Source organism: Nannospalax galili, unplaced genomic scaffold (genome assembly GCF_000622305.1).
Source record: "Nannospalax galili isolate Female #2095 unplaced genomic scaffold, S.galili_v1.0 scaffold318, whole genome shotgun sequence".
Lineage (NCBI taxonomy): Eukaryota > Metazoa > Chordata > Mammalia > Rodentia > Spalacidae > Nannospalax > Nannospalax galili.
In genome coordinates, this window is record NW_008341889.1 from 4,651,392 (window position 1) to 4,674,916 (window position 23,525).

Sequence of the window (23,525 nt, forward strand, 5' to 3'; positions counted from 1 at the left end):
ATATATATATATATATACATACTTTTTTTTCTGTGTGTTGTCCTGAGTGTATATTGTGTACCATATGTTTGCAGATGCCTGCAGAAGCCAGAAGAGGGTACAGGTGGTTGTGAGTCGCCATGTGGGTGCTGGAAATCAAACCAGGTCTTCTGCAAGAATAACTAGTGCTCTTAAGGGCTGAGCCATGTCTCTAATACATTGTGCTGGATAGCTTTAGTGTCAACTTGACACACCTGGGTTGAGGGAGCCTCAATTGGAGAATTGACTCTATTGGACTGGCCTGTGGCCATGTCTGAGGGCATCTTCTTGATGACTGATGTGGGAGGGCCCAGCCCACTGTGGGTGGTGCCACCCCTGGGCAGGTGGGCCTGTGTTGCATAAGAAAGCAGGCTGAGCAGGGGCCAGGGGAGCAAGCCAGTAAGCAGCATTCCTCCATGGCCTGTGCTCCAGCTCCTGCCTCCAGGTTCCTGCCCTGAGTTCCTACCTTGGGCTCCCTGATGAACTGTGACCTGGGAGATGTAAGACAAATAAACCCTTTCCTCCCCAAGTTGGTACTGGTCAGAGTATTTTGTCACAGCAATGAAGAACAAACTAAGACATACATATATGTTTAACTTTGAAATAAACAGTTAAAAAAAAAAAAGAAATAAACAGTTTTACTCTGATAATTCAGAAAACATTTAGCAGACTTGGGGGCCATTAGTCCATCTCTCAGCTATTATCACTACAGGTTGGAGACATAAAGACTTGTAAGACTGCAGACACTAGTAACATAGTTCCATGGAAACTATTTTATAAATTCATTAAAAGCAGCTGATCTCACACATGACCCAGGAACAACAGGAAGATGAAAAAAATTGGTTGATGTTTCTTATTTTAACATATATAACCGACAGGATAATTTAAAAAGTCATATTAATTTTATAGCTTCACAACAACTAAGGTCTTCATGTAAAAATTTTCTTGAGTAATAAAACATTCTTTTGAGGATTCTGCTTTTGATACAGGGTCATGCTATATAGCCCAGGATGGCCTTGAATATGTAATTCTACCTCAGCTTTTTGGCTGCTAGGATTATAGCTGGATACTATCTCCTATGACCCTACTGAATTCCTACAAAAGGATTTTGGGGCTGGAGAGATGGCTCATCAGTTAAGAACACTGGCTGTTCTTGCAGAAGATCTAGGTTCAAGTCCCAGCACCCACATGGCAGCTAACAACTGTCTGTAACTCCAGTCCCAGGGGATCCAACAGCCTCTTCTGACCTCCACAGGCATTGCACAACACGGGTGCACGTACCTACATGCAGGCAATATACACATACACATAAAAATAATGAAATATTTAAAAAAAAGATTTTTTTTTTTGTCTTTTTGAGATAGGGTCTCCCTGTAGCTCCTGCTGGCCTGGAACGTGCTATGTAGACCAGGATGGCCTCAAACTCATAGATCCATCTGCTTCTGCCTCCCAAGTGCTAGGATTAAAGGTGTGTGCCAGCCACCATGCCTGGGTATAAGAGGATATTTTTCGTCAACAATAATTTCTTTTCTTAACAGTTCTATTTATTTTTATTTTTTTAATGTATATGAGTGTTATGCCTACATGTATGTAAGTGCACCTGTGTTGTGCAATGCCTGAGGAGGTCAGAAGAGAGCATCAGAACCTTTGGAACTGGATTTAACAGACTGTTAGCCACCATGTGGGTGCTGGAATTAGAACCTGGATTTCCTGCAAGAGCAGCAGTGCTCTTAACCACTGAGCCATCTCTCCAGCCCAAGAATAATTTCTAAGCACCTATTTTTGAAAAGGGAGAAAATTCCTGTGCAATAGTGTAAAAAAGTGATTAACTTAAGATTTTAATATTTTGAATCACCAGGATCCAAAGATCTAAAGAGAATGTTCTGTAACTTTTTTGGGATATGATTTCTGCCATAATGAGAAAGAGAAAAATGTATGTCATTAGTGTTGCCGCATTTTGAAATGTGGAGCTCTCTATGGGCACAAACAGAAGACCTAGTGATATTTGCATAATGAGGAAGCACATAATGGCAGAAAATTACTCTCAATAGTTACAAGTGAGAGAATAAATTAAGGAATCAATTTAACTCACATCCTGCAGGTTGCTAAAAGCATACACAGAGGGAACCATCCTGTGCTGCCCTACAGGAGAAAGCACACTTAAAAACGATTTAGCAATCACAGAAAACCTGATGTGAATTCTTAGAAAAAAACTACAAAAACAAAACTGGGGGGATTTCCCATGTCTTGATGGGTTCAGAACATTAGCAGTTCAATCCTCGGGGCCCAGGCCTCTTAGTGACCCCAGCGATTAGTAGGTGGCTATTCCACACATTCTGGCTGCACCCTTTAAATGCTTTTATTTCCCTATTGGGGAATTCGTGCTTTTTATTTTGTTAAAAATCTTAATGAAGCCAATATAGATTTTCCCCTTATATTTTCATTCTAACCCCTCAATTGGGGGAAAAAAAACCTTGTTTATGACATTTTTCTAATAACACATCATTAGAATATTCAAATTGAAGCTGTTTTAATAAATGTTTTACCATTTTAAGGCCTTTTTAGGGCAAATTACTACATATGAAATTGGTTTCTCTTAGGCAAATAATTTTCAAAGGTATTACTTGACCAGTTTTCTACTAAGGATTTAATGTCCTTCCTACTGGGTTTATTAAAATCAAGACTAAGAAACAATTTTTGATTTGTATATATGTATGTTTTTGAAAATTTTATCATATTTATTTTGTATATGTGTATATATATGTATGTGGGTATGCATACGAAGGTCAGAGGACAACTTGTAAGAGCTGGTTCCTGGGGATCAAACTCAGGTCGTCGGGCTTGGAGGCCAGCACCATTACCCATTGAGCCATCTTGCAAGCCCACATGGATATTTTCTGAGTCAGGGTTCCACCCTATGGTCCCAGCTCTATGTATTTATTCATTTATGAAATTTCTTCTCGCAAGATAATTCAAAGGCTGTTACTTTTCTTACTGTTAATGCATTTTAGAGTTGCTTGGCACTCGAAGTGAGTCTGTGCTTGCCAGCATTGCTCTGGGACAGTGGACGGGGCTTGGCTTTGTGTCCACTTCTGTTTACTGCACTACTTGTTAACTGAGTCTCAGCTTGTAAGAAAATTGCTTCTGCAAAAACTCTCCCTGAAAAGGTTACTTCTTTTTTCCCTCCCTTCAGTGGCTTCTCGCATTTGGTTCACTTATTACTCCCCTCAGTGGGCTACGTATATCACTTCTAAATTTATGTAACTTTTTCTTGTAACTATGCTTTCAGTCTGAAAAGTTCCCCCCACCCCAACCAAGAGACAATAATTGACACACATACATATATAGGAATCCTACTTTAAAAAGGAAAGCTATTTATGAGTTACTTGTTGGTGAGACAGGAAATGATTAAAAATATAAAATATCGGGGCTAGAGAGATGGCTCAGCAGTTAAGAACATTGGTTATTCTTGCAGAAGACCTGGGTTCAAATCCCAGTACCCACATGGCAGCTAACAACTGTCCGTAACTCCAATTCCAAGGTATCCAACAGCCTCTTCTGTCCTCCTCAGGCATTGCACAACATGGGTACACTTACTTACATGCAGGCAATACAAGCATACACATAAAATAAAAATAATAAATAAAAAAATATTAAAAAATTTAAAATATCAAAATAGTTTCTAATATTAAGAGGTAGAATATTTTCAACATAATAACAAATAATTTAAAAATTACTATTACTGCAGGGCATGGTGGCAGCACTCGGGAGGCAGAGGCAGGTGGATCTCTGTGAGTTCAAGGCCAGCCTGGTCTACATAGTAAGTTCCAGGACAGCTGGAGCTACAGGGAGACCCTGTCTCAAAAAGTCCAAAAAAAAAAAAAAAAAAAATTACAATTACTTTTAGTACTGTATGGTGGGAGGGAAAATAGAGCAGAATGAGATGACAGAAAGGAAAAAAGTGTTAAAAAAAAGAAAAAGGTAGAGTGAGAGAAGAGAGTTTTAAGAGTCTTAGAGCAGTATGTCTTCTCCCTTGGGGCCTCTGCATATCTGTGCTTTTTTTTTTTTTTTTAAACTTTTTTTTTGTTTTGTGTGGTGTGTGTGTGTGTGTGTGTGTGTGTGCCTTCAGAGGCCAAAAGAGGGCACTGGATCTCTTGGAGCAGGAGTTACAGGTGGTTATGAGCCACTTGATGTGGGTACTGGGAACTGAGCTCGGGTCCTTTGCAAGAGCAATAATTGCTCTTAACCACTGAGCGAGCTCTGCTGCCCTCTGCACATGTAATTTCCCTGGCCCACTCTTGGCTGCTCACCCAGGAATGGCATTGTGGCTGTTCCTATTTGATCTTGGGCATCAGCCTGGACACAGCTTCCTCTAGGGAGGCCTCTGCCATTTGTGCTGCTGGAGGCTCTGCCCTCACACTCCTAGAACACCCACCAGACTCTAGGGTGGTTGCAGCTCCCATATCTACAGCCCCTCTCTAAGGCCCATAAGGTTCAGAGCTCTGCCCATCCCAATCACAGTCTCACTAGAACCCACTTCAGTGCCTGGTCCAGATTTGCCAGTGAATGAAGGAATGAATGGGACACCCACAGAGTGGAAGAGGAGAAAAACCGGGAAAAGGAGCAGGAGAAGACTCAGACTCAGAGAAGGGTTACTCTAATTAAATAATTTTATTCACTGACTTGTATGCAGCTCCTTTGTTGGACAAACAGAATAAACATTAGATGCAAAATTAACACAAGGACAGTGAGAGGGTTTTCAAGGACTTCCACCAGAACTACACAGCTGCAGCCTCACCTTTCAGCAAAACAGTGGCTTACCTTGGCTATTCGGCTAGCTGTTTCTTTGCAAAACTGAGTTGGGCTGTCAAAATGCTGGATTAAGTGAGGCAATAAGCAAAGGATGTTAAGAGGAAAGCCTATGGGAGGGAGAAAGCAAACAAGAACCAATTTTATTGCACATTATTTTGAAAGCTAAAGGCATTATTTAAACGGTTTCCAGAATCATTTTCATTTTATGGGATACTTTATCTTCTAAATTTTTTTTCCGTTCAATAAATAATTTTAATTATCAACATAAAAAATAATCTTTTTGTTTTTTCCAGAAAAGCAAAATTAGTCATTTCAAAACAAAAAATAGCCCCATACTTTTACATTAAAATGCAATGAGAGGCCGGGGAAACATTCCTCAAGTGGTTGCCTAAAACTGGCAAGGAACTAGGTTCAGTGCCCAATACACCCCAATAAAAGTAGAGTAACATTGGTGTAAATTATATTAACATCACCTGACAACTGGGACGGATCCACCAACGTGTGTTTGGAGACAGAAATAAGTTTACTGAGGAGGTGCACGGTCATTTCCTGGGTAGACACTGAGGTAAAGCCCTTAAGGAAGAGCTGCTGAAGGCCTGGAAAGTTACTCCATTTCAATTTGCTTTGCACGTTTTCAATCTTCTCTCGACTCTCCGATTTATCCAAAGGCAAGTGGATAAGCAGTTTGTTGAGAAGCCTGAGAGCCAGGAGGTATTCGTACTCATAATCAGATTCCAATAGAGACGCTGCTATCCAGAAGATGGTGGCCATCAGGCTGGTGGGCTCAGTAGTGGGCTGCGTATCATACATTCCTTTCTCTCTCAGCGAGGAAAGGCTTCGAGTCCTCGCCAAGCTGCTACTGTGGTTTATCCGTCCATCCATTATATCCAGTGTGTTACTCCGCCGCCGGTCACCTCTGCGGTCACCAATTAAACTTAATCTCAAAGAGTTACTTCTCGAGTTACTGTTGTATCCCAAATAACTGCGGCTATTAATGGGACTTGTGCTTAGATTGAGCTGTCCAGTGCTTTTTCTGTTAGCTGCATACTTGTTTCCCATGACAGGATCATGGTATGAGGTTCTTTAAGGGGAAAAAAAGAAGAAAAATCACTTCCTTTGCTAATTAAAATATTCTTAAAACCTGAAGAACGGTTACCAGGAAAATCCAGTTTTAGTATATCTGACTTTGTTTAGTGAAATGTCTGTTTAGTCTCTATATAAACAAACAGCACCTCCTCTGCCCTGTCTTCAGATGTCAGAAGTTTTGCTGAGAAAATTCTGCTGTAGTAATCACTAACTTCCAGCCCTGGGATTAGATCTGTTATGTTCAACATGGTTTATCTGTCTTCTCATCCAGTTTGACAGAGCTCATGTCCCTCCTGTTCTCAATGGCACCCTTTCCAGGAGAACACAGCTCGAAGATTTATTCCTGATTTCTCCTCCCACATATCCAACTACCACTTATAAAAGCAGAGTTACTCACTGTCTCCTGCATGTGCCAGAAGTATGCAAATGCCAGCATTATTAAATTCTGCGGAGGTGGATAAGTGTGTAAACGGATAGACTCATACCGCTAATTGCTGTTATTAATATATAAAGGAAACACCAAAGGAACTCGAAGGATAAAATAATTAGCATGAGCCCAGGGGAGTTAGAAACAGTAATGAGGTGCCATCTGAGATGGGCCTTCAAGGATTAGCAGTTTGGGATTTGGAAGGCAGATAGAGTGGAAGGTGAGGGTGCTCCTGGAAAAGAGCATCAAGGGAAAAGTGGTGTCCGAAGGCATCATGCAGGGAGCAGCTAGACCCTGGGTATGGCAGGAACGGAGCTAGTTGGTGAGTCCAAATGGCACAGTAAGATGGTGGCTGACCAGAACACTAGAAGGAGAATGCTGACAAAATCTACATCCACGAAAATCCCGAGGGCTGCTGCTTGTTTGTAAAACATCTGATTTCTTTTCCTCATTTATGTGTATGTGTGTCTGTGTGAGTGAATGCCACATATGTGTGGGTGCCCTCAGAGGCCAGAAGAAGGTACCCGCGCATATGTGGGCCACCTGATCTGCATGCTAAGGAACTGAAATTGGGTCCTGTGGAAGAGCAGAAAGTGCTCTTAATTGCAGAGCCATCTCTGGAACTGACATAATCTGATCCATATTCTGCCCCCTCTCCCGCCCCAGCCTTTTTTCTTTTGTGTTTCTTTAGAGATGGTTTTGTGTATCCCAGGCTGGCCTTTAACACACTATGTAGCCAAGGATGACGGTGAGTTTCTGATTCTCTACCTCCAGTGTGCTGTAATTACAAGTGAACGCCACTACACCCAGTTGATGCAATGTTAGAGATCAAACCCAGGGTTCTGTGCATGCTAGGCGAGCACTCTACGAACTGAGCTACATCCCCAGCTACCATCTGACTTTTTAGATATTATTCTCACAACTGATGTTAGACTAATCAACTATCATTATAGTCAGATGTATTTAGATAAGGGAGCCTTGCATTCATGGTTGCTTGGTTTAAGTTCTTACTGAGAAAGGGCAGAAAGCAGATCATAATGCTTCATGGTTTCAGCCAAGGTGTCGATTGCAGATTCCAAGGTGAGGAGCAGCTCAATCACAAATCCCTGGGGGACAAAGGGCAGGTTTTACTTAATTATGCTCTGAGGGGAAAAAATGACGATGGACTTCCCAGAGAGATTTAAAAATAGAACAAACCTCACATTAATATTACAGAATAATTAACCTTCTGAGCAATGGAACTTTGCCGATTGGTGAAAACTCATCAAACTAACGGCACAGATGAATTATAACAGCACTGTAATTACTCAAATTGCTCAGGCCAGAAGTCTAGGCGCCATCTTTGTTTCTTTAACACACATTGATTCTATCTGCAGGTCTTGAAAATATCACTTAAAACACAACTTCAATCTCACTGCTTTTCTCTACACCTCCACAGCTTCCCTCATAGGAACCTACTACACTTCAGCCTGGGTTTTTTCAACAACCTCCTGCTATTAGACATCTGTGGCCTCCATTTGGCCCTCCCTGCAAGGACCCCACATAGATGCCACAGAGGTTTTTTTCCAAAAATAAATCACACACCCCTCCCTCCTCTCAAAACCTTTTCCTGTCAATTCATCGTGAAGTTAACTTTCTAGTAGTTTCTATAAGACCTTCCTCATTCTGGACCTACTGCCTTAATCTCTTGCCACCCCCTCAATATATGCTCGCCCCATTGGTTTCCATGATGTTCTTCAAAGAAGGCCTCCTGCCCCTGCCACCTTTGAACTTCTGGCTCCTGTTTTCTTCTACCCAAAATGTTCTTTCCCCAGATCATCACAAAATCTGATTTCAGATCTGCTTAAAGATCGCCCCTCCAATTCTCATACATAAATGTTTCCTTCTTTACTGTTCTTTAATCCTATACCTTATTATTTCATGGCATTTATCATTAAGTAACACTGTGTGAGGTGGTGTTGGTAGATTGAATCCTTGTTTCTTCCCACAAAGGACAAACTCGAGAAGGCCAAGATCTTGTCTTATTTGTCACTGAAGTTCCAGTGTCTAAAGCTAATCAACTCATCACACTGTACAAGGTTCTCCAGTGTAGTATTTTACTTATCTTTAAACATGAAACTGAAAATTACACTTTCATTTAAATTTAACATTCTAACTCTTATTTCCTTGTGGTCACTCTAGAATAAGATCCAGATATTGTGTGTATAAAAAAACAGGCACTAAATCATATGACCCAAATAGATTATTAAATATTCAGTATGAGACCCGACTCTGCTTCGTAGTTCTTTGCTGCTGGCCAACCTGACATTGGTAAATCAGTGGCTATTACCTAGGTCTTGTTGTAATGGGTCTATCACCCCCAGGAACAGCCTATAACTGCCAAGGGAAGGTGGTGTCCTACCTGCGCATCTTCCCCTGGGTCCCCTACAGTTTCCACAAGCCTGGAGAGGACGTCGGAAAGTGTAGTTGCAGACAGAGGCTGCTTCAGGGCCCTGAAGATCTGAAAGGATCTCCCAGCATAGTGTCTAGAAGAACACGAAAGTGCCGTCTGCAAAGCAACTTCACTAAGATGCCGCTCCAAGTGAATTCCCTCTGTGAAAACACAGGAAAGGGGTGGGTGACTTGTGCAGAATACAGGGAGTTGGAACCAGAGGCTGATCATTTTATAACCAGTACCCTGCACGATGCAGGAAGACCACGCTTAAAACTCTGTAAGACATGCCTTGCTCTTTGATTACACAGCATTTGCATTTTAACCCTCTTTGCTCTGATCTCCTGGGAAGGAACCTTTGAGACTAGGCGTTCTCATCCTTACACTGCTCACATCAGGAGCCAGGTCATTCACTATCTGGAGGGCTGTCCTGGGTGCTGAATGATATTTAGTATTGTCCCTGGCCTCTCCTTACCTGCCCCTTGGACCCACTCTGCAATCAGGGCAAAAATGACCCCAGAGAAGCACCATCACCCCAGCTGACAGCACTGCTCCAGCATGGAAATTTCGACTAAGACAGCGTGTTAAATTTTAGATCGCAGAAGTCTTTACTATGTAGTACAAAAAGGAATTTTAAAGTTTATAACCTATGTAATATTTCCTCTTAGTGCAACTGTTTCTTAATTCACAATTGTTTATTATACAATTTTATGATGCTATTACCCACAAAAATAAATTTCCAAATTTTGAAGGCAGAAATCTTATTTATTTAAAATATTGATTGATAGATTGATTGATAATTGACCGACTGATTGAGGGAGGGAGACAGGGTCTCACTGGCTGGCCTAGAACTTGCTATGTAGACCAGATTGGCCTCGAAATCTTTTTTTAAAAAAATATTTATTATTTTTATTTTAAGTGTATGACTGTATTGCCTGCATGTAGGTAAGTGCACCTGTGTCATGCAGTGCCTGCGGGAGGACAGAAGAGGCCACTGGATCCCTTGGAACTAGAGTTATGGACAGTTGTTAGCTGCCATGTGGGTGCTGTGATTTGAACCCAGGTCTTCGGCAAGAACAGTCAGTGTTCTTAACCGCTGAGCCATCTCTCCAGCCCCGAAATCTTATTGTTAATTATTAATTTTCTTCATCAACAGATCTGTCACCATTCATATGTTAAACAAGAAAATCTTTTGATTTTTTTTTTTTTTTTTGGTCTTTTTGAGACAGGGTCTCCCTGTAGTCCCAGCTGGCCTGGAACTCGCTATGTAAAACAGGCTGACCTTTGCCTCCCGAGTGCTGCGACTAAAGGCATGAGCCACTATGCTGGCTTCGAAAAACTTTTAACTTGGACAATATTATCAACTTTTTGGCTGGGTCTTACTGAAAATCCAAAATCACACTGACATGTTGTATTGAAATTAAATGTTATTTAATCTAGTCATTAAAAGGTACCTGAATTTGACTGCTTAAAAACAGAAACCACGTGCTTCAAAAACGTGGTGAGCTGCTCAGCACTCTTGATGCTGGGATTCTTGGCAGAAACATCCTCATGGTTCCAAAGGGGCCCTCTTTTCCTGAAAACAGAGGGCAAGTTGCATTACTTTGCTTGGAACTTATTTAACAGTTTCAGTCTTACTTGTCTAAACCGTGCCTTTACAACTAGAAAGAAAAGCAGTTGAATAAGTCAAAGGACAAGTCAAGCCTATGCCTGTTATGGAAGCACATTAACATGGAAAGGCCAGGAGAGGAAGGCAGAACTGCAGCATCACTACAGCCAAATGCTTAGAGGCAGCAGAAACAGAAGACACATTAGCCTAACAAGAAGAGTCCTTCTGTACGACAGTCAAGATGTAATTTATGAGGGCTACGCTGTATTCCAATTATGATACAGAGCAAGTATCTTACTGATTCAATGCAGTGAAATTAGTTTACCAGATAAAACCACAGCAGAAGCATAGGGTGCAACACTGACCTAACGCTTCTGTGTTTAAAATGTCTGTGTTTTCAAGTAAGGCTGAGCTCCTATCACCTCAGGCCACAGTGCCTTCCACACCCTTCTAGGGGCCTGCTGCTTCCATCCCTTCCATCTGTAAGACTCATGTTTGCTGTTATGATGTTGATCTTGTCCATATGCTATTAAATTATGTCATTCACTCTCTCGTTTTAGCTTGGTGGGGTGTGTGCGCGTGCATGCATGCGTGTGTGTGTGTGTGTGTGTGTGTGTGCGCACACGCGCGCATGTGTACTCGTGTGTTTTATGGGAATCATCCCCAAGATGTGCATGTGCGTGTGTGTGTGTGTGTACTCATGTGTTTTATGGGAATCATCCTCAAGATCTCATAAAATGCTAGGCAAGTGCTCTAACACTGAGTCAGACCCCCAGGCTAGGGCTAATTTTAAAAAATAAAATGTATAACCCTAGGCCTGGGTTGCATGCCCTTGAGTATGAATTCTTCAAGCTCTCTAGCATTGCCTAGAAAACTCTTCTGTCCGTATTCCAGTTAGAATGGCTCCCTCATCACCACCACACCCTGCTTTCTCAGGCTCCTATGATGTGGCTGTCACGTGGGACATCATGCCCTTGCTCCCCACATATTTTCCTTGTCTACCACAGTCTTGCATGTGGCAGACCATAAATGTTTGATGGATGAATGACTCGATCATTGTACTTCCTGAAATACTGTGCTGTCTGTAGGCACTTAATAACCATAAATGACTCACATATTTCAGGTATATTCCAAAAGAAGAAAGCTTTGATTTCATCATAATTTTCAGAACACTCTACAATACAAACTTATGGGTTTCAAATCACAGAACTTCCAAAAATCAAAATCTGGGTTTACACTATCTGAAAATGAGCGAATCTCTCAACGCAAACACTGCTGGGATGGAGAGGGAAAGCAGCATGGTTACCTTGAGGTAATGAATTCCATGAGGGTTTTGACTTTCCCATCCTGCTCCACTGAGAAGCCCACCTCATTGAGGAGGGTGGTGTGCAGGTGTGAAATGGCAGCGCTGTTGTTTCCTAAGCTGATACTAGAAGAGGTAGAACTTGAGCTAAGCCCTGAGTCAGTCATAGGGGAGGGCTGGTAATCAGGTATAAAATCGTTAATGCCTGCTGAAAGAGAAAACCCACCATGAATATCCACATAGAAAAGGTTCTACAGAACATTACAGAGCTCCACAAGTCACTGCTACTGAAAGACTACTTAGGGTATGTGGGGGCATGGGGCAGGGCTAGGTGACAAGATTCATCATCCTGATGATCCTTCAGAAGCACAAACTACAGTAAATGGCTTGAAGGCAAACACATCCCCCAGCTTGTCATTAAAACTCAGCTGGCTGCATAGGCTATACAGTTCTCTGCTGCCATCTGCTGGAGAACCTTCACAGTGGCAAATTCTTAGGAATTTGGAGCATTTTCTCCCTATTTATTAAGCCAAGTTACATTTCTAGAGGACCTTACTTTTAATTTCATATGGAAAAAAAAAGATATAATCTCAGCCTCACTTTACTTTCAAATATATTTTAATTTCTATCTGAAAGACCTATAGTAAGTTAGGCAATCATTAAACAAATGCTGTTCAATATTTAAAATTTACAAAATGGTAAAAGGATACTTTAAACAAGCAACAAATTATATGGAATTTTGGATAAAGGTGCTTTAATATACAAAATTAGTAAGCTTTATTTTTTATTATTTATTTATTTATTTATTTATTTATTTATTTATTTTTGGTCTTTGTGAGACAGGGTCTCCCCGTAGCCTCAGCTGGCCTGGATTCGCTATAGAGACTAAGCTGGCCTCGAACTCACAGAGAGATCTGCCTGCCTCTGCCTCCCGAGTGCTGGGATTAAAGGCATGCACTACCATGCCTGGCTTATTTTTCTTTCTTTTTAAAGAAAATTTGATTACTTTTTATTTATTTAGTGAGTGGGTATGCATGCCATGGCATGCGTGAGGAGGACAGAAGACAACTAGTGGGAGCCGGTTCTCTCTTTCCACCTGTGGATTTTGGGGGACCGAACTCAGGCCATCAGGCTCGATGGCAGGTGTCTTTACCCACTGAACGATATTGCTGGCCCACTATTTTTTCTTTTTTCTATTTGGTCTTTTTGAAACACGGTCTCCCAGTAGCCCCAGCTGGCCTTGAACTCACAAAGATCTGCCTGCCTCTGCCTCCCAAGTGCTAGGACTACAGGCATGTACCACCATGGCCAGCTAGATATTTGTTTTTAATCTCTGTTTTTCAGTTATTTTATTTATATTCCGAGAGGTGGAGTTGCTGGACCATATGTTTAATAGGGGTGTATGGGTGTGTGTGTGTGTGTGTGTGTGTGTTTGTGTGTGTGTGTGTATACACCCGGCTCTATTTTTCTTTTAACAACAGTTATAAAATGCTCATTAATCCTGTATCTGACATATGATTGGAAAAAAGGTAAATGTACTTTAAGTCCAAAAAATAATTATTTTGTATATCAATGTTATTAGCTTGAGGGTTTAATGAATGTTTTGACTGCATGGATTAAATGCACCATGTGTTTCCAATGCCCATGGAGGACAGAAGAGGGTGTTGCATCCCTCAAAGCTGGAGTTGCAGATGGTTGTTAGCTGCCATGTGTGTACTGGAAACCAAAATGCAGTTCTCTGGAAGAGCAGCCAGTGTTCTTAACCATTGAGCCAGCCCCTTGAAAATATTTTATTTATTTATTTATTTTTATGGGTAGGACTGTATTGTCTGCATGCATGTAAGCATACCTGTGTTGTGCAATGCCCTTGGAAGTCAGAAGAGGGAAATAGAGTTATGGACAGTTGTTAGCCACGATTTGGGTGCTGGGAACTGAACAGCAGCCAGAGTCTTAACTGCTGAGATATCTCCCCAGCTCCCAAAATATGCAATATTTTAAACCTAGCAAAGATAATCAAGGAAATAAAAGCTTTTTAAATGTCTGTCAATTTTTAGAAACTGTGAGAAGGAATCTAAAACAACTTCATCATCTTTGTTTAATTGGTAGTCAATAAACTAAACCTTTTCATTGTATCTTTAACTTGCATATTCCCAATTTAAAACTGATGTAGTAACAATCCTTAGAAGCGATAGACTCAAATATTTTATTAATGCATTCTTTAACCGATTAATAATACAGATGTTACTTGAAATGATACAACTACAGTTTAAAGGCTTACTCTAGTATTGCAACTTTTACTTGGTTGACTTTCACTAGTGCAAGATTCCAACTTAACAAAGTATAAAGTCAATACCTGTGAAAGTATAATCTAAGTGTGCAATCTGTTTGACCGTCAGCACCCTGGGCTCATTGAATTCCTTGTTCCTGAGAAGGACAGAGGCAACAGTTCGGATGTTACTGTTGGGTCCCATCACTATTAGTAAGTGCAGAAGCAGGCGTTTGCAATGTTCATACACCTCAGGGTGATAGTGGTCAAACCCTGGAAAGGAGAGGAGAAAAGCACTATCATTTAGGAGTTGAGCATGCTTGTACCAAATTCATATGGTGAACTGGTTCCAGGACCCACTGGGAGTACTCAAGTTCCTTATGTACAATGGTGTAGTGTGGGAATATAACCTCACACAACCTCCAGAGACTCTACATCATCTCTGGATTACTAAGCACATGTAAATGCTATATATGGAGTGGTTACTGAACTTACTAGAGAATAATGGCAAAGAAAAAAGTCTGTACATACTGAGTGCAGACCTAGGACACACCCCAGAGAATGTGCAAACCATGGCTAGTGGACCCCATGCATTCAGAACTCATGAATACCGAGTGCTCAGTGTATGGAAGATGATCGATTGCACAGCTTAGTTTTTATTGTCTGGTCTAGAGTATTTCTACACATTTCTAATGGCCTACTGTCCCACTGTGCAACTGCCTGGGGAGGGGGAAATCAAGGTAAATTTTAAATGTATTTCATGCCTCACATTTAGTGATCGCTTCAAAATGATGGCTATTATGTAAGATTAGATATCAATAGCCCCCCCCCCCCTTTAAAGGCAGGCATTCTTTTGTGCCTATTTGACACATAAGAGAAAGCAAGCAAATGTCTGGTTCCCAGTGGAATGAAATAGTACAAATTCTTCAAATAAGTGTTCTTAGTAGGAAAGCCTTATTAGAAGATGGCTACTTTGACTCACTTCAGAAAGCCAAGGTTAAAAGTATAGAGGTATTATAGGCATCATACAGCCCACTCTCGCTGCTGAGGGCACATGCAGACTCAGCAGTGATCAGATGGTCCAAGGGAAAACATTTGTAATGTATTTACATTCTCCATTCACTCTGAAGCTTTCCAATTCTAGAGGTAAATTAATTTTTCTCTGGCTATAGCAATTGATACCCCCACACACACAACGTATACATCTGTGTAGAGGGTACAAAGGGCCACAGAACAGAAATAAGAATAGGGACAAAATGGGCTGGACGTGCAGATCAGAGTAACATGTGTCATGCACAGGGCCATGGGTTTGTTCTTAGCACTACAAAAAGGAGAAAAAAGAAAAACACAATAGACAGGTCTGTAATCAGGTTAAGAATAACTCCCACTGAATCAGGAGACTTTTACAGTGAAAAGTCTCGTGGAAACAGCATTCAAACACAAAAACAGAAGCATGTAAGGGCTTTCTTAAAAACAAACTCTGAAAATGGGCCTGAAAACATAAAATGAAGAAATGAGGAATTAGAACTCATTACCTATAAAAATTGCATGAAGAAGAAGATGGAGGTAGCTCCCCCATTCCACCTTCACACTGTGGTCAATGATGAGATCGGTCAGCAGGATCACCGCTATGTTACACCTGTGACAAGTAGAGCAGAGGCTTACCAGGGCTGAAGACACCTAGAGAACAGTCCTGAACAAATCACTTCAAGCTTGAGTATTTTATGGAAAAATACTTTTCAAGGGAAAAAAGAAGAGAAACAAACATAGCTGAAGAAACTGTTAAAGTGATAGCTTTAGCATAAAACCAGGACTCAGAGCTCCTTGGAGTCAAGGGCTGTATTTTCCTTATCTTCAACCTACAGACCTACCCAATCCCTCACCCAAGTAGATGTTCAGTATGTTGTTTGGTGCATTGATAATTCTGAAAGAATGTAGTAATTGCTTTGTCATGATTTTACTCAGCAGAATTCAGTTTAATTGAATTCAAACAGTGCTGACCACAAAGAAGTTACATTTTTTCAGATGTCATAACTGGGTCCCAGAAAGGTCAAGTAACTATGCCAGACACCCAGAAAAGCAGCAGCAGAACCAGATTGAATAATAATTAGCTCTGTACATTTAGAATACTGTTTTGGATCTCTTAATATCTCAGACTGATCTGGTTTGGTACAGCATCTCAACAAAGATGGCTACTTCTACGCTGTGCTGTCAGTATCAAGAAAGCTGAAAGTGCTCAGCAGCAACGTGGCTCGGATGAAGTAGGAATGACGCGCTAGTCCACCTGTGAAGAGGTAATCCAGGTGACGACGTTTCAGGCACGTAATCCACCAGTGGTGACCAGCAGCCTCCAGCTGGTGGGAAGGGCAGTGGCTCTCCTTGGTTATGCTCCATCACTTTCAGGCGCCAATTAGAATAAAGTGGCATTGAATCACCTATCAAGATAAAATCATCTCATTTTCTACACCATCTAATGTCTGCCGATATAAGCAAGCTCTAGTAAGACACCCACTATGTATAGCATTGGAAGCGATCTGAAATAATTTCCCATTCTTTTGATATACGGTTGCTAGGAAGACCTGGGTACAACTATTATCAAATTGGGGGGAGGGCATGGATTGAGATTTATTAATTGATTGAGGGCCCATCCTTTATATTATAGCAAAACTTCACTGACATTTTCTACGTCTCCCCAGTTGATGGCCAAACAGGAGACCATATCACAAGTGGAGCTGTCTTGTAACAAGGACTTTCTGTTGAGTTATTCAGTCCTAAATTTCCTGAGATGGGGCCAACATGAACCCAATTCTTAAAAACATCTGCTCTACCACACTGGGCTGCAGGGTGCAGAACAAAACGACACCAGGAAATGTGAATTCTGTGTGACATGGGTTAGTCACTTAACCTCTCTGGACCTCAGTTCCATCATGCACAAAATGAGGAGATTGGACCAGATCACCTCCAGGGTCCCAAGCTAGTTAGGATGCATGTGTTTATATTCTATCCTATCTTAATGCAACAGTGAGACTTGGATATGACTGATCACTTTGTTAAGTGTATGAGAAAACCTTTTAGTAAAATGTGGATTCATACAAGACAAACAAATCTTTTCCTTTTTTTTAAGTCTGTGTCCAATGTCTGTTCTATGACACTTCCTGAAAACCACCTGAATTATCTATAGGGAACCTGTACTTTAAAAAAAAATCTTCCCCCACTTAATGTTGCTTACTAAAATCATTCTTTAAAATCAAGACATTTGAGAGTATAATAGAACACCACTGATGGCAATTATAATATGTCAAAACAGTTTCTTGGAAAAAATATACACACGAACACTAACATAATTAACAATACACTTCATCAACATAATTGTTATTAAGGAACATTTAGAACTGATTACTTTTTTCCTCTTCGTAAGATCCTCCAGAACTGCTACTGTATCTGGACTCTAGTCTGTGATGCTGCCGGTTTAAATGACTGTTCAGGCCACTGTAGATGTCCAGGTGCACATAGCTGCAGGAAGACGCATGGCAGTCAGTCACAGGGCACTGGAGAATGGTTTCTACTTTATGATGTAACTTGATTTTTTTCTTTTGTGTACATATGTAAGTGTTCAGATGTGTGCAGGAGGTGTATGTGGGGGCACCAGTGCACATGCTCAAGTGTGTGGATGCTAACTGTTCACGTCAGGTGTTTTCCTCAATGGCTCTTGACTTTATTTACTGAGGAACGTCTCTCCTGAACTTTGAGCTTGCCCAAATGGCTAGTTTTGGGAACCTATCTCCATCACCCTGAATGCTGGGATTATAGGTGGGCTGCCAGGTCTGCCTGTTTCCATATGGGTTCTGGGGACCCCTAATTCTAATCTTCATGCCTGTGTAGCAAGCAGTTTATCCAATGAGCCATTTCCCCAGGTCCTTTATGTTTTATTTTCTGTTTCAAAAAAAGCACATAGTGTACAAAATAATACTGAAACTTCACTAGGTACTTACCAAGTTCAACCTTATAATTCAAAAGTTTAAACTCTCAGTTAACTATTCCTCTCTAAAGATTCCCTTCATGTCATAATTCTTTTAAAATATTTTATTTTTATTATTTTCTTTTTTTTTGTGTATGGGTGAGTTGACTGAATATATGTAAGTGCACCCATGTCTTGCAATGCCTGCAGAGATCAAAAGAGGGCATCGGATCCCCTGGAACTGGAGCTATAGATGGTTGTTAGCCACTATGTAGGTGCTGGGAATCAAACTGGGTCCTTTGGAAGAGGAGCCAGTGCTCTTAACTGCTGAGTCATCTCTCTAGTCCCCTCATGTCATAATTCTAGTAAAACCTATTTTAAACATGCAGAGTAGGAGCTGGAGAGATGACTCAGTGGTGAAGAGCACTTTCTGCTTTTCTAGGGGACCTAGGTTTGAATCCTAATACCCACATGGTAGCTGATAAGCATCTTTAACTCCAGTTTCAGGGGATCAGATACTCTTTTCTGGCCTCCACGGACATTGCACACATATGGTGCAGTTACATACATGCAAATATTCATATAGATAAAATACAAAACCAAACAACAACAAAACGTGCAGAATAAATATACATTCAGCGAAGTCTCAAAATATAGTAACACAAAAGTAACTCATCACAATCTATATTTTTATCATCAAAACATGCCAAGAAGCCTAGGATGCCAGCACTGCTAATACAAAGTGTCACTATGAAAATCTTCAAGTATGGAAAATTGTTTCTTTACTAGAACATTAACTTGAAGATTTAGGCATTTCATCACAGAAGTTATCACGTGATCTAAGGACAGTCTGCATGCATCCCCAAGAGATTATTGAGAGAGAAGCATTTACCCCTCTTCCAGGCTCTCCTTCAGGGGCTTGCTATCAGGGTTGCAATCTGTGGGAGCTACCATAGTATTGCTACTGGAAGTAGTTCCTGTCAATAAAAAGAAAACAGTACCTGTTAACTTAAAAGAACAGCAAATAACAAGAGTTCAATCAATACTCTACTGACAGGAAAGAAAAGTGATCATGTTTACATTGACATTGGTGGACTTAAGAAAACAAATGGCAGGGATGAGAGAGATGGCTCAGTGGTTAAGAACACTGACTGGTCTTACAGAAGACCCAGGTTCAAATCCCAGCACCCACATGGCAGCTAACAACTGTCTGTAACTCCAGTTCCAGGGGATCCGACAGCTCCTTCTGTCCTCTGTGGGCACTGCGCAACACGGGTACACTTATTTACATGTAGGCAATACACGCATACACATAAAATAAAAATAATAAATAAAATATTTTTAAAAAAAAGAAAACAAATGGGGGTTGGTGAGTTGGTTCGGGGGTAAAGGTGTTTACAGCCAGCCTGATGGTCTGAGTTCAATTCCAGGGACTTACATGGCAGGAGAGGACCAACTCCTCAAGTTGTCCTCTGACACCCCCCTCCCCCGCCCCAAGTAATCAAATGTAATGAAAAAAGAAAGAAAACAAACGGACAAGAAATAATTGTTCTGAGGCTGGGCAGATGACCCAGCGGTTAAGAGCATTGGCTGCTCTTGCAAAGGACCTGGGTTTGATTCCCAGCATCCACACCGTGGCTAACAACCACCCGTAACTCCAGTTCCAGGGGATCTGACACCCTCTCCTGACCTCTGTGGGCACTGAGCGACCTGGGAGCACTTGTACACATTCAGGCAATACACACATAAACATAAAATAATAAATAAAATATTAAAAAAGAAATAATTGTTCTGAACAGGTAGTGGGAGAAACGGAGTTTCCATATTGTGTTTGAAAGCAGTGATAAAAATAGGATTGCTGCCTGAAAATCTGTTTTAAAATAGTTGATCCCGTAAAATATACCTCCCTGACATGGTAGCTGGGTGGCTGAATCTGCTCACCCCCAGAAGAAGTCTTTTCTGCTGAGAGTAAATGAGAAGACTTCTGGACAAGAACACACCAGGGTCAGTTGAAGGAAGAAGCACTTTTCCAACAGGAAAAAATGTTAAAATGTGAAACTGTATTTCTTACCCTGCAGCCTTCCCACCATAGGTGTGCCAGGGATTCAAAGACTATATCCGCTTATGTATAAATATGTGCAATGCACAGATACCCACACCCTCTCTCAGGAGATGATCAGCAGAAATCTTTCTGGGATATCTAAGGGAAATGGTCAAAACACACTGATACCTTTATTACTGAGACCGTGGTCTGACAAAGGATGCTATCAGCAGTTTGAGCTACACTTACAGAGTTTACAAAGTTTTAATAATCCACCCCATGAAAAGACAGACCTAGAACTGGTCTGTTTTCAAGGAAAGCTTTATCAAATCAAATCAAACAACCAGCACTATAAAGAAAATGGGAACTTCTGCTGGGAGAAGAAAACCCCCTAACTTCTCAGATATAAGATAAAATAGTTCAAACACAAAACATGAGACAGTGCTAAAAAATAACAAAACATTTTGGAGTTAAATGTTAGCAGATATGGAAAATTCGAAAGAAGTGTAGAAACAGTTTTAATAGAAAGCAGGACAAAAAGGTAAGCCAGGGGCTGCAGAGATGGCTCCGTGGTTAGAGCACATATTGCTCTTCAGTGGACCCCGAGCTCAGTTCCCAGCATCTACATTGGGTGGCTCACAACCACCTGTAACTCCAGCTCCAGAAAGACCTGATGCCTCTGGTCTGCAAGGGCACCTGGACTCATATGGACACAGCCACATGCAGACACACACACATACACATAATTACAAAAAAAAATGTTTTTAAAGAATAAGCCAAAAGAAGAGATGATGAAAGTTAAGATTATATATATTTATATATAATTTGAAATATTTCTAATTATAAAGAGTTACTGACATGGTGAAAGCGTGTGTATATATACTGAGTGACGAAGAGTTCCATAGATTTTCACCTACAATAGCCTAGATACATCAATTTTTCCCTGGAATCTATTCACTCAAAGATGCAATTGCTTCAGTTCAAATTACTACTACTGGCTAATTATTGGAGATAGTGGATATGTTAGCTTGCTGTAATTTCACACTGCATTCATAAATTGTAACATCATTTTGTATTCCATAAATATAAATATGCCAATACATATCCAAATTAGAATATGAAAGCTCACAAATAACTTCAGCCAATAAGCATTCTCTAAATTTAATAAATTGACTCTATTCACTAAAAAAGCATTCAACAACAACAAAAAAGAATAGAAAAAAAGGGGAGATACTGTATAGGAGCATATAAATTTACATTCTGAAAAAGTATGCAAATACTGCTTCCTTTTGTAATACTAAGAATTCTTATATTGTTGGGGCTGGAGAGATGGGTCAGAGGTTAAGAGCACTGACTGCTCTTGCAGAGGACCCAGGTTCTATTCCCAGCACCCACATGGCAGCCATGAACTGTCCTTAATTCCAGTTCCAGGGGAATCCGAAGCCCTCTTCTGACCTCCACGGCATTGCACAACACAGGGTGTACTCACATACATGCAGGCAATACACTCAGACATATAAAACAGAAATAATAAATAAAATATTAAAAAAAAAGAATTCTTATACTGTTAAAATTTCCTAAAACAAAAATAAATTTTAAAGAGCTTTTATTTATTTTTGTGTGTGTGTTTTGCCTACATGAATATAAGTTCCCCATGTATGTGAAATGCCCAAAGAGACTAGAAGAGGGTATCAGATCCCCTGGAACTGGAGTTTATGGACAGTTGCTGCCATGTGGGTGCTGGGAACCGAACCCAGATCCTCTGCAAGAGCAGCCAGTGCTCTTAACTGCTGAGCCATCTCTCTCTAATCCTGTTAAAATTTCTTTACTCATATGATTTACCAGATCTCAAATCAATTAGCATACGTCCATCCTATTTGATTTTGTTGTCTCAATAATAAAATTTAAAGACTCAAACCCCTGTGACGAGAACACTGAGAGAGCATCGCTTCTGATGCAAAGCCGTGGGTTGGGGTGGTGTCTCACCTGAGGTGACTGAAGGGATTTTGCAGCTGGAAGTGATGCGGTAGTACGGCGGGTTATCCATGTGCGTGACCCCCGAGCTGACAGGGTCAGTCAGCTGCAGCTCACTCACCAGTTCCTCCAGCAGCTGCATTGTTTTGTCTCTACCTAGGTAAACGATGACTTTCTTCACCTGCGCGAGAGAAAGCATTCTGAGAGAAAGCATCAAAATTTTTATTCCATGCATTTGTTTTGATGTGAGTTGTCACTGACTGGACACAAGACACCAGCTAGATTCATCATCACCAGCCTTCGTCTAGCTCGCACTCAACACACGGCTTGACTGTCTCTAAGCTTCTTAGGAAAAGAAGAAGGGAGAAGGCTGTTCTATAAATGCTTCTTTTAAGGAAAAAAGCTTTGGGCTGCCATCAGGGTAGGAGTTCCCTTTGACTGCTACTCAGCCAGCTTTCATACCAATGATTTGTCTTTTCCTCTGTTTTCCTTCTGCTCTCCACTGACCCTAGCAGTGGAGTCATTGAGAGGAAAGGAGTGGAGCCAGAACCAACTCGCCCACCTGGATGGGAACGCCCATCCACCACTTACTAGCTAGGTCATTTGGACAGCTGCACTATCCAGCAGTCTGTTTACAGAAGGATCTGTAAGAACTCTCAAGGAGACATCCTGAGGGGCTGGAGTCCTATGGGACACACTTGGGAGATGCTATCACGAGATGAAAGTCTGTATCTGAGCACATACTCATTGATGTGTGTGCACATCTGTGCATTCAGCTGATCCCTCAGAGCACCTACTGTTCTGTCAACTTGGATGGGTTTAAGTGTTGCTTTCTGCCATAGCAGGTAAAGATACCTTATCTTCCATTACATCTCTATCTCATTCCTTTCCTTTCCTTCCAGCAGACCTAGCCCTGAGGCTCCTATCCCAGCACCAGCTGTGGACTAGCAGAAAGATAATGTTTCCAGTACAGTGGTTTTTGTTCCACTGTCACCATCTCTCAAGTATTATCCTTCATCTCTTCAGACAAATTCTCAGCTATTCATCCTCAACGCTCTACAACTTTCCTTTGTAGCCCTTGTCCCTGCTGCACTTTATTAAGTTGCTGATTAATTACAGCCTCTAGGTGTAACTTCAAAGAACACTATTTGTATTAGCCTTTGAATTGGAATGCCCAGGACCTGTGAGAGAGTACCTGGCCTGTAACAATGCACAGTAGTGTGGACCGAATGAATGAATCACTTCAATGAGTCAGTACTCTGGCGCGCTAAGTTATATGGGAAATGTGGATATTTTAGAAAAGACAAGTAGGCTTGAATACATACGTAAGGCAAGAGGCTTGGTTCACTATTCACCCCACAAATGCTGATCAAAAAGTGCAAAATGATTTTCAGGTTCTTTGGCCAGCCATCTGCAAGTGTGGTCCACACATTCTCCACCTCCGACCAAGCCAGCTCATCACCATACTGGAAGCAGCACACACAGAGACACTTCAGAAAGAATTGCATAGCAAAAGCCAAGCTCGACACCACAAACATTAGGAAACAAGTGTTCCAGACAATTTCGTCTTTTCCAAATGATTATTTCTTTCAGTGAATCA

At 41.1% G+C, this 23,525-nt stretch overlaps 1 protein-coding gene across 4 annotated transcripts in view; it reads right to left on the reverse strand.

The window, feature by feature from the left end:
- Nucleotides 1-23,525, reverse strand: part of Fryl (FRY like transcription coactivator) — a 269,494-nt gene that overhangs the window by 38,243 nt on the left and 207,726 nt on the right. For 3 of the 4 annotated variants that reach the window (XM_029565714.1, XM_029565711.1, XM_029565712.1), the window contains exons 35-47: nt 23,251-23,391; nt 21,938-22,106; nt 18,803-18,887; nt 17,353-17,465; nt 16,237-16,387; nt 15,488-15,591; nt 14,040-14,225; nt 11,690-11,894; nt 10,229-10,350; nt 8,745-8,935; nt 7,355-7,449; nt 5,304-5,911; nt 4,840-4,937 (exon numbers count right to left, since the gene is read on the reverse strand). In XM_029565714.1, coding sequence (XP_029421574.1) covers nt 4,840-4,937; nt 5,304-5,911; nt 7,355-7,449; nt 8,745-8,935; nt 10,229-10,350; nt 11,690-11,894; nt 14,040-14,225; nt 15,488-15,591; nt 16,237-16,387; nt 17,353-17,465; nt 18,803-18,887; nt 21,938-22,106; nt 23,251-23,391 — 2,268 coding nt within the window. The remainder of the gene's footprint in view (nt 1-4,839; nt 4,938-5,303; nt 5,912-7,354; nt 7,450-8,744; nt 8,936-10,228; nt 10,351-11,689; nt 11,895-14,039; nt 14,226-15,487; nt 15,592-16,236; nt 16,388-17,352; nt 17,466-18,802; nt 18,888-21,937; nt 22,107-23,250; nt 23,392-23,525) is intronic. The other variant, XM_029565713.1, reaches the window with a different exon arrangement.